The sequence below is a fragment of the Cetorhinus maximus genome, chromosome 14 (assembly GCF_964194155.1).
Source record: "Cetorhinus maximus chromosome 14, sCetMax3.hap1.1, whole genome shotgun sequence".
In the NCBI taxonomy this organism is placed as follows: domain Eukaryota; kingdom Metazoa; phylum Chordata; class Chondrichthyes; order Lamniformes; family Cetorhinidae; genus Cetorhinus; species Cetorhinus maximus.
In genome coordinates, this window is record NC_135892.1 from 103,377,612 (window position 1) to 103,389,638 (window position 12,027).

Consider the following 12,027-nt stretch of genomic DNA (forward strand, 5'->3'; position numbering starts at 1 on the left):
GGATGGCAATCTTCTAGGATAACTTTGGAGAAGCTGAATCTCTTCAGATGAAGTCAGTGCTATTGCTTACCTACTAAAATTAAGAGTTTGTATACTTTATGGGCAGAATTTCACCCATGTCGGGCAGGCTCGGCAGGGGCGGTTGGAAAGCCAACCGCCGCATGATATCGAGGCCTGAAGGCGATTTCGTGCTGGCGGGCCAATTAAGACCCACCCAGTGTGAAGCATGCGTGGAAGTGCTCAGCGCTGCCTGTGTGGGCGGGGGGAGGAGGGCGAGCAGGGCGAGCACAACCTTTGCATATGGGCACAAGTGCGTGCTTCATAATCTCCCTGAGTATGCCTCAGGGAGATGAGGAGTTGTAGAAAAAAAAAGAAAGAAAATAAAAATGTAATGAAAGGTGTCCCCTCATGTGACTCTGTCACATGAGCAGGGACATGTTATTAATTAAATTTTAAAGCTTTTATTTCATTTTTATTTGCTTTTGGAAACCTAATCCCGCCCATGGATGAGGTTTCCAAAAAAATGCAAAGGCTGCTTGGCCTTTTCGCCTGCCCGCCAACCATAAGGTTGGACGGGCATGAAAAATTTAAGTTAATTGATTGTTTAATGGCCTTAACAGGCCTTTTAATTGTTGGCGGGTGGGCTGCCGACTCCAGCACGAACTATCGCACGGCTGCGTGTTGATGTTGGCATGCTCAGCCGAAGTCAACGTATGTCATTTCACGCTCAAGCGGGTCAGGCGCACGCCCGCCTGCCAAGCTAAAAATTTTGCCCTATGCTCTGGTTTTAGAGGGAATGCTGAAATTTCAGTAACTCACTGAAAAGGAACTGTAAACATAACCTTAGCTGCTCCTCTGTTTTGGACACTATAGTTCTACCATACTTTTTATTACCCATACCCTCAGCTGGAGTTTGCTATCATTTAGAAAATGACTATCTGGACTGGACAACAATAATTTTAGACTGTCAATTGATGTAGGGAAAAATGTTCATTGCAATTCTTGATGCTTATTGTTCTAGATGTTCTGTTATACAAATAGTCACCTGTCTACCTTCAACTGCAACATTTGAGAAGTGTTGCACTGAGTTTCAGTTATGATAGGCATGTGTAATCTAATACAATCTTGACTGGGTTAGGAGAGCTAGTCAGCATCTTGTCAATTGCTGTTGTAAATGGTAAATTTTCAATCCAGTCCTTGCATGAATGTGGGGTTAAAAGGGGAAGAGAGCTCAAGGTTCATCTTATCCTGTTGGGTAAATCTTGGTACATCAATACCATTCACTTATTTTAGGCTCTTAACACTATCTATCTTGAGAAATATGGATAAATCGAGGCCTGTAGTGCTGGACAGAAGTTGAAATGGCATTCAATATCCATAGTGATCATTTGTTGCAGAAGTTGAGAGAACCTGGAGAAGCAACTTACAAAATTCCTACAGGTAACTTTTCTTTCCCCTTATCTTTCCTTTAGACCAGTACTTGAGTGTTGTATTTAGCATCCATTAACTACATCTTTTTTCAACTTCTATCTATATACTAAGTTAATGATTTGTCATTTAATAGGCTAATGAAGCCACTATGATATGCAAGTACCAGGGAAAGCATAGTATGTGCTCTTACATTTTAGCTAAAATCCACCATGCCGGAAGTTGCTTGTGATGTATTTGGCCCAGGAATGCCTGGTGCTGATTTTAACATAGGATATGAGAGAGAAGACGAAAAGAGAAACCTGTTTTAGTACTAATCATTAATTTTTTTTTCAAATGCCAAGACTGTTTTCGATTTAGTCAGCCTAACTGATTTTGTAGCTGTGATTCTGTTTGGGTTCACTTTGAAGCAGGACAATCATCAGCGAATGAAGAAGTGATCAATGCCTTATTTGTTGTACCAACCTACTTGGTAGCATCTCCTTCCAGATCAGTATGTTTAAAATACATCTGTACTGCTGAAAAAAGAGACCTTTTTTTTATCAAAGCTTTTTGTCTTGTACTTATGAGGACATTTCGCAAGAATACCAAGTGTAAAAGGAACAACAATTGATACTATATGAGAAGAGAATGCTGATTGGTTGGCAAGTGGACTCTGATTGGTAGAGGCATTGCCATGGAGAGTGAACCAGTTGAAGGTGACTGACAGTTAACTGCCAAGCATTGTTTGAAATTTAAACCAGGCAGCTTGACTCTGATCAAGGCATTGCCCTGAGGAATAAGCCAATGAATGGTTGTAACTTATTTTGTTTAGCTGAAACAGGTGCAATGTGTGTACATGTTCATTCTGTCTGCAAAGAACAGGGCCCTATATATTAATATATATAGCTTCCAGTACATGCTAATGCACCATGCTGTGAGCCTGAATGACAATCTTAAATTGATTGTCAGCATAATTTTTAGCACACTGGGGATTATTCAGCAAATGCTGTGCAAAGATTGGATGTAATCCTCAATCTTTGGACAGCATTTTCTGAATAAACCTCAATATGCTAAGAATTATGCTGACAACCAATTTAAGATTCATTCGGGATCGTAGTGTGGTGCATTTGCATGTACTGGAAGCTACATATATTAGTGTACAGGGCCCTGTTCTTTGCAGGCAGAAAGTACATGTACTCACATTATACCTGTTTCAGCTGAACAAAATAAGTGACAGACATTCGCTGGTCAAGGCATTACCCTGAGGAATGAACCAATCGGAGTCAAGCTGCCTGGTTTAAATTTCAAACAATGTCTGGCAGTTAACTATCAGTCACCATCAATTTATGCATTGGCAGAGGCATTGCCATGGAGAATCAGAGCCCACTTGCCAACCAATTAGCATTCTCTTCTCATTATAATATTAATTGTTCTTCCCTTTACAATTTGGTATCCTTGTGAATTGTCCTGATGAGTGCAAGACAAAAAGCTTCGACAAAAAACCTTTTTCAGCAATACTCAACTTCTCTACTACCAAACAACTTTATATATGTACCTACTTACACTAGGTGTATGTGTATTGAAATGAAAGCTTGCACATTAAGCATTTCCCACCAGAGAAATGAAGGCAAAGTTTTTTTGCTATACAAAATCATGAAGACATCTGACTCTTGGAACTCTAATGACATGAATTAATTTGCACCATTAGCTGTGCATTAAGATTCAGTGACAGTAGAAATTACATAGGAAGTTATACTTCCTGTTTCTGCAGACACAAACTATAACCACTTTGGCGATTCTGTTTTTCTTTAGGAGGATTATTTGAATATGTCTCTGCAGCAAACTACTTCGGTGAGATTGTAGAGTGGTTTGGTTATTCCATAGCTACTTGGACCTTCCCAGCCTTTGCTTTTGCCATTTTTTCAGCCCTTTACTTAGGATCTCGTGCTTTGCAGCATCACAGGTAATATTGAGGAGTAAATCACAACTTTTCTTTCTTGTTTCTTGCAGTGAATTAGATTAAATTTTCTTTAAGTCGAGTTGAAATTACATTTTGGGCCATGTTCTTTTGAACATAGTCTTGATCATAAACTAAAGTTCAATACAATGAAGCAGATTTTTTTGCTGTTCCTGTAGATGGGAGTTATTGGATTTCCTGGGAAAGTTAACATGTGGGAGAATTTTCCCCATGTCAGGCGGGCTGTGCAGGAGCGGGCACAGGTGGGCACGAACCCAATCTCAGCCCACCATCGGGTCCGCGCCGCCATTTTACATGGGCAGGCCAATTAAGGCCCGCCCAGCATAGTTCACAACTCCCATATGTAGCAGGAGTGGGTAGGCAGCAGCGCTGGGTCCAATGACAACCCAGCGGCCTGTATAAATTAAGGCCTGGCAGCCTTAGAAAGGCTGCTGACAATGGCTGGGAGATGGGCTCAGCAGAGGGGCAATGTGCGTGACGGAAGTCCAGAGGGTAGACCATTGGGGCAGGCCAGGCCGGAGGGTAGGCCATTGGGGCAGGCCAGGCCAGTGGGGCAGTATGCCCCTCGTTCTTCCGACGAGTGCCCAGCTGTCCTCCTGGAGGAGGTGGTAGTGCAGCGGGAGGTCCTTCTAAGGTACGGGAGGCAGAGGCCTCCCCACCTGACCAAACGTGCGTGGGAGGAGGTGGCTGAGAGTGTTAGCTCCCATGATGTGGTGATGCGCACATGGCTCCAGTGCCGCAAAAGATTCAACGATCTCCTGTGCTCGGGAAGAGTAAGTACCATGTTGCCGCAAGTCACTTAATGCAGCCGTCACCCTTTCCCCCCAACCCTCCCCCACCCCCAGTCCTCCCCCGGCAACTCTGAGTACCGTGACAGCGTTGAATCCACCATGGCATATATCCTTTTCTGGGTGTGCCAGCAGAGATTGCCCATGCCCAGTTCACCCTGAGAGGGTTGAGCTAGGATGTGTTCTGCATCCACACATATGTGACACTGACACGCAGAGTATAGAATGGGGTTGAAAGTCAAGGGTCTGCACCTTGGCAGAGTGCTGGGACTACGAAGCATGTCAAAGTCAGGGTGCTAACTTGCTGGGAGGGGACCTTCCAGTTGGCGGGGCACCAATCCATCTGCTGGTCGTTGCGCTCCACGTGCTTGTACCTCCTTGCTTAGTAAAGTGACACCTTGTGGTACCACATGTGAAGGAGGCAGCATTTGGGCAATGGGGGGTGGAGGGGGGCGGCAGGGTCAGCCCTGGCTTGTTTGGGTGAGTGTGCGGCAGTTGCGGGGTGATGAAGAACTGGAGTCCTGCAATGTCCCACTCTGGCTGGGTTGGCAGGGATGCAATGGAAATTCAGGTGCAGGCTGGACTAATCAATGCTCCTCTCTCCTTTTCAGGAGAAGATTGCGCACAATGCCTCTGAACGAATGCGGACTGGCGGAAGGCAGTCCCAGTTGGCCATCCTAACGGCTTTCGAGCAGCAGGCCATGGATCTGGAGAGGCGCCACGCCCCTGGTGGCGGTGAGGCTGGGGTGCCATGGGGAGGTATGTTTGGTGAGCAATCAGGCCACCATGTGTGTCACAGAAGCCATGGCACTGCTGAATGCTCAGTGATTGAAGATGGCAACATGGGTTTATCATTGATTATGGAAGGATGAGAGCATAATAAACCGGGGGAGCGGCATGCAAGTTGACATTGTCTGCACTGTAACTAATCAAATGTCCTTTTTCTTCCTTTCAGCATCATCGGAGCAGGGCCAGGAGGAAGAGGCAGAGGGCCCACCTCTCACCCCTGAAGCCCCAGAGCAAATCCACTCACCAGCGTCACACCAACTCAGCCAAGCAGGCACCAGCGCAGATACTAGCAGCTCGGTGGGAATTAAATATTCAGCTAATGTCCCGGGGCACAGCAGTGAGGGCACTTCACACTCGCTTGAGGTGCGGGCAGAGACAGAGAGTGACCAGGGCGCCGGCAGTCAGAGGACTGCTAGGGACTGGGTACATGCTTGGTCGGTGGCTGATGACGTACCTCTGGAGATGTCCGTGAGGCAGCGAATGCTGGAAATGCAGCAGAGTATGTGGGACGATCTGGCGGAGATACACAAGGCTATGCGTGGCATGGTGCCCATGCTGGAGGAGTCCACGTGGAGCATCACCAATGCAATGAGCCTCATGGCTGAGCACCAAGCTTCCTCCATGGAGAGAGTGGTGACTCTCATGGAGAGGCTCCTCTAGGAGAACAATCAGGGCCTCCTGGCGTTGTGCTCAGACCTGCAAGCCCTCACAGTGGCATTGGCCTCAGCTGGTCAGTGCCAGTGTGGGAGATGGTTTGGGCACCAAGTATCCCAACTCGGTGCCCATCCATCTACGGTGAGCAGAGAGCTCCGAAGCGACCTCACATCAGCACAGCAGCTGCCTGTCATCTCTGCGGGCTCCTTTCAGGGTGCTCCGGATGAGGGCAGCAGCTTCTCCGCCCCTCTGCCAGTGACCGTGGCATCTGATCAGGCTGGGGCGACTGGGGAGAAGCCAGCTGTGGAACTGGCCGCTCCCTCCCAGGTGGGGCCATCAAATGCTCTGCGAGCCAGAGGACATCCGCCAAGGTCATCGAGGCCAACAGGAGAGCACAGTGAGCAGGCTGTCTCAGATGCCAGTGCCAGCGAGGGGACAGCTCCTAGACGTAGCACCCAGAAGTGTAAATTTAAGGCACCTTAGGCACACCATGGGTTTCTCACTGGTGCTTTAATGTCGGCCCATAGTACTTTGTGGAAGACTTGGTGTGACGTCCAACACCATTTTTGTTTTGCTTTATGAAGTTACATTTGTTCACTCAATAAATTTTGACATGTTGCCATGCCTCAGGGTGATTCCTTACTCCTGCAAGTGGATGGGAAGCCATGATGTTATGAGTAAGTTGTTTGATATTGAGCTTTATTGACAAGGGCCTTAGTTAATGTTAGTATCCAGGCTGATTTAGCACTCAGGTATCGAATGTGGAGCCTGCAGCCCTGACGTGTACTGAAGGTCCATCTGTGGTGGGCTAGCTGAAGGTTCTTTGGATTAAAGCCTCCTGGGTGTTCCTGCCTCCCTGGAGTATGCCCGGTTGAGCGTCTACCCCCTCAGCGTTCTCCTGTGCATGCTCATCCTCGGACTCACTGCTGGACTCATTGTGTGCATCCAGTGCAACTGCGACTACGTCTTCCTCATCCACTGCATCGCCCCTTTCCAGCGCCAGATTGTGGAGAGCGCAGCATGCAACCACTATCAGTGACACATGATCTAGGGGGTATTGGAGCGGTCCAGGCATCGGAAGCGCATCTTGAGAAGACCGATGGTTCTCTCCACCACAGCCCTTGTGGAGGCGTGGCTCCTATTGTACTGCTGCTCAACCTCTGTTCTTGGATGGTGGAGAGGCATCATGAGCCACCTTTTGAGGAGATAGCCCTTGTCACCCCGCAGCCATCCATCCAGCCGTGCTGGAGCACTGAAGAGCTTTGGCACCTGGGAGTGTCTGAGTATGTAAGAGTCGTGCGAGCTCCCTGAGTACCTTGCACAGAGTTGCAGAATCTGCAACTTGTGATCACACACAATCAGTACGTTCAAGGAGTGTAATCCCTCCCTGTTGGCAAAGGCACTGGCTCACCTGCTGGCGTCTTGATGGCCACATGTGTGCAGTTGATTGCACCCTAGATGCAGGGGAAGCCAGCAATTGCCTCTGGCTCACTCTGTCTGGCTGGCTTCATCCCAGTGGTAGTGGATGAAATTCAATGCACGACTGAATAGAGCTTCTGTCACCTGCTTGACACAAGTGTGGACAGCTGATTAGGAGACTCTGCAGAGATCACCCACCGACCCCTGGAAAGAGCCGGAGACATAGAAGTTGAGGGCAGCTGTGACCTTTAGAGCCACTGGCATGGGGTGCCCACCCACACAGTTTGCGCAGATCTCAGGGCCTATCATCTGACAGATGGAGGTGACTGCCTCCCTTCATAGACGGAGCCTCCTTTGGCACTAGACCTCAGACATATTGAGGTAGCTGCTTCGCCGCCTGTATATCCTGGCAGCAGGATATTGCCACATGAGATGGGACATGTTTTTAAAAATTTTTATTGTCTTTATTAATTTTTTTAAAAAGCGCTTCAATCTCCCTGAAGCAGCTCCGTGCCTCAGAGAGATTGAAGCGATCTTTCGCACACATGCGCGAACTGCGCGCCAGGCCCACTCTCCCTCCTCCCCCCACCCACACAGGTAGCGCTGAGCACTGCCGTTCGCGATCCACACAGGGCAGGCCTTAATTGGCCCACCCACGTGGAATCGTGTGTGGAGCCGATTGCGGGTGGTGATTGGCTTCCCGACCGCTCTCGCCAAGCCCACCCGCCGAGGGAAAAATTCTGGCCAATGAGTTGGAGGTGTGCCGCTTGTCATATTGAGAAAAGCCAACAGATTGGTTTGCAGTTCCTAGAACCTGAAACAGACACTGGGCTATTTGCATATGCTGTCTGTGCTCTGGAAAATCTGACCTATCTCTGGCTCTTAAAGGGACCATCAGTTAGGCTGCAACCAAACCAGGTAAGTTTTTAAAATCTATATGGCTGAACATGCAGAGGGGACTGCTTCCTTGATCCCTTTACCCAGCCTCCCCCTACCCACCCACCAAATTTCTAGGCCTCAGAAAACCTAAGGTGATGTGCCAACTGTCTTGCCATTTTCCATGAGCACCACACCACTGACTCCCCCAGAGCCAGTCCCAGTGTCCCCAGAATCTAAAACCCTGCCTCCTGCACCATCTTTCCAGCCACGCATTCATCTGCCTTATTCTCCTATTTCTCATATTGCACGTGGCATTGGGAATAATCCAGAGATTACTACTTTTGAAGTTCTGCTCACTAATTTTATACCTAGTTCCCTAAATTCTGTCTGCAGGACCATGTCCCCCTTCCTACCCAAGTCATTGGTACCAACGTGGACCAAGACCTCTGGCTGTTCACCCCCAGAAGAATGTCCTGCAGCCGCTCAGTGATTCCTTGAGCCTGGCACCAGGAAGGCAACATACCATCCTGGAGTCACATCTTTGGCCGCAGAAACGCCTGTGTGTTTGCCTAACTAACAACTCCCCTATCACTATTGCTCTTCCTTTCTTCTTTCTCACTTTCTGTACAGTCGAGTGGCTCGTGGTGCCACAACTTGGCTCTGACTGCACTCCTCTGAGAAATCAACGCCCTCACCAATATCCAAAATGGAAAACCAATTAGCAAGCAGGACCCCAGGGGATTCCTGAACTACCTGCCTAGTTCCCTTGGATTGCCTGACAATCACCCATTCCCTTTCTGCCTCCATGGTCCTAACCTCCAGTCCTCTCTGAACGTGCTATCCATATAGCTCACCACCTCGCAGATGCACCACAGTGACTCCAGCCGCTGCTTGAGTTCCAAAACCTGGAGCTCAAGTTTCTGCAGCTGGCAGCACTTCCTACACATGCGGTTGTCTCACTCACCAATAGTATCTACAACTTCCCACGTATGACAGGGCACACATTCCACATGACTGAGCTGCCGTGCCATATCTTAACTTTACTTCCCTTATGTTAACTTTATTTCACTTTGGTTTCTTATATTAGTTTACGTTACTGGCCCTGGCTTCCCCTTATTCCTAGTGTTTCTTACTCAAATCCAAGTAGCTACACCTTTAAAAATAATACGCTTTTCTAATTTACAGCTATTTAAGGACACGCCCCAACAGCAGTAAACCAATGAACTTGCGGTTTTTCTGTGATGTCACTGTTCAATTTTTTTTTTTCCAAAACTCAGCTCCAAAGGTGAGGCTTGCACCCAGGTCTGTTTCTGCTGAGCTGCTCCTGTTCCCAACTTAGAATAATTCCTATGTATACCACACCTCTTTCCCCCACTGTGCACAGAATTCTAACGTGAGCCTAATTCACTACTCACACGGTCTCCGTCTCACTCTGGCGTAGTCACCTGTCTCCTTACTAACTGTTTATCAGTCAGGCTCAGAGTGTAGCTCACTTGTGCTTGAATATGGATATATGTAACTGTTTGCAGGTACCTGTCCTCTTCAGGCAAAATTAATATGTCCAGACGTTGCACCTTTTTTGAATAAACAAAAGCATGGGAGATAATAACTCCCTGATGTATTAGCCATGCAAATGTCTTGACCAATCAGAACCAACTTGCCAACCAATCAGCACCCCTTTTCTCATGCGGCATAAATTGTTGTCCCCTTTTGAAATTTGGCATTCTTGTGCTTGTCCTGATGAATGCCAGATGAAAAGCTTCAACAGCATGTTTTTTTTCAGCAAAACGATTTAAAGCTTGCATCATTTCAACATGGTTCAAAATTGTGTTCTAGATATTCTAAAAGGGAGAAGTATTCATGCATTCATTGTGAAGGTTTACTGGACAGCTGTTATGTTTTTCTTTTAACTTCTATTTATTTTCTTGCTTTTCCAGGTTTTATGTGGAGAAGTTCCAAGAGTACCCAAAATCTAGAAAAGCTTTAATTCCTTTTTTATTTTGAAATGATAATTGAAAAATCTGATTTCTGTTTCAATTGAAATATTCCATTACAGACTACCAAAACTTTATGCTTAATTCAGCCTTTGATCATGTTTTGAATATATTTTGAATAAAAGTTGCGCTAAAAGAAAGCATTGTATAATAGCTTAGCTAAAGACTCCTTTAACTGTTCACTTTATATTAGGGGACTATTTTGAGTGAGCTCTTTCCACTTTTTTGGACCAGAAAATGTTAAAAGAGAAAAGTGATTTGATTGATGTAACAGTACAACAGAATAATTTCATAAGTTTTCACACAGTCGACTAGGTCTTGACGAGAGACAGTAATTTTGATTTAGAGCTTTATAATTGTATTTATATGAAAGCCATTTCTATTTTTTTTAAAATGAAAGTAAATATATACTTCATATAAAACACAAGCCTTTATTTTTCTTGCTGCTGAGCTTTGCTTAAAGAGTGATTACAATAAACTGCTGAAACTTCTATGGAATATTAGGTGTAGTTTTATTGGAACTAGTAATTCAAAGTTAAACGCCCATTTTGCACAGCAAAAGATGATTTCCACATTCCACAAGATAATTGGCTCTTAAACCAGACCTGATTGTTCTTTAAAGGAGGAGTTGTATGTCATATGCAGTGTATGATCATTTTTCAGACTTTTGTATTTGTTTTAGAGCAGTTTAAATAATGTGCAAATTAAATATTGTAATACTTTCTGCAATTACTTTGCTTGTGTAATTTTACTCCTTGCAAATAAATTCAACTGTTGACTTCACTTGGAAGGTGGTCTATTTCTAACTATTTTTAGAATAAAACAGATAACATGAAGTACCAAAGCAAAAAGGATAATGTTAACCCTGCACCACACTATTCTTGTTCAAGGGCAGGATATTGAGGTCGGCGAATGGGCCCGGCCCCCTGCTCGCTGACTCGTAAAATGACACGGGATGATGTCGGGCGGAACTCCCGACGTCACCCCGCGTCATTTCAATTTTCAGGTCGTCAGAGGCTCAACCGAATCAGCTTTGTGCCCGCCGATTGAGGTCATTTAAAAAGTAATTAGGCTAGTTAATGGACCTGCCCATCCAGCCTTAAGGTTGGCGGGCAGGCCGGGAGCCCTGGCGGGCTTCAGAAAAAGCACGAAACCTCATCCACGGGTGGGATGAGGTTTCATGTAGGTTTTTAAAAATTTTATAAAAGTTTACTTAAAAGTGATGACATGTCCCAACCCATGTGACAGTGTCACATGAGGGGACATGTCAGGGAAATTTCAGTTCTCTACATGTACCATTTTAAAATTTGGTGCCGATCTCCCTGAGGCAGCACTAAGCCTCAGGGAGATGAGTGCGCTCTTTCGCGCGAACGAGCGCACTCCCGGCTTAAGGATTCACCCCCCCCTGCCCGCAAAGGGAGTGCATAGCGCTTCCTGGTGGACGTCTTGCTTGGTGGGCCTTAATTGGCCTGCCCACACAAAATGGTGGCGCGCCCCCAATTTGGAGACGCGCCCGCTCCTGAACTCCCCCCCGCAATGGGGGGAAAATTCTTGTTTCAGTTCATAGTCATAGGTTTGCTTAAGGATTTTGTTTTTTATTTGTAGTCATTAGCCAAAGTTTACATTGTTGACAGAGCAAACTAAGCTGACTTAGTAACATGGAATCCACAAACTGATTATCTATCTCATTGTAGGCTCACGATGACAAAGGTTAGGACGTGCACAGTCAATGAACAAATAGCTGAATAGATAGCAAGTTGGTGAGTGATTCAGATTGGAGGATGATAGAAAGTGCTGTTCTACAAGAATTAGTGCTGGGACCACTTCATAATTTACATGAATGATTTGGATTTGGGAACAATATCAAAATTTGCAGATGATCTCAAAATGAGGAGATAGCTAACACTGAGGAAGAATGCACCATAATGCACAAACCCATTAGAGAACTTAAAGACTAGTTAGTTGAGAGGCATATTAATAGATAAAATGTGAGCTGATGCACTTTGGTAGGGGGAAATAAAAGAAACATCTACAACTTTGGGAAATAAATGGTAGAGCAAAGGGATCCACATGAAGGAATCATTAAAAGCAGAATCATAGGTTAGCAAAACAATTC

The 12,027-nt window shown here is 46.0% G+C and overlaps 1 protein-coding gene across 1 annotated transcript; it reads left to right on the forward strand.

Annotated features, from left to right (window-relative positions):
- Positions 1–1,361: 1,361 nt before the first annotated feature.
- LOC144689896 (3-oxo-5-alpha-steroid 4-dehydrogenase 2-like) lies at positions 1,362–10,693 on the forward strand. Its single transcript, XM_078557391.1, has 3 exons — positions 1,362–1,440; positions 3,223–3,373; positions 9,855–10,693. The coding sequence occupies exons 1-3, from the start codon at positions 1,362–1,364 to the stop codon at positions 9,919–9,921; spliced, it is 297 nt and encodes a 98-aa protein (XP_078413517.1). The 3' UTR covers positions 9,922–10,693.
- Positions 10,694–12,027: the final 1,334 nt, after the last annotated feature.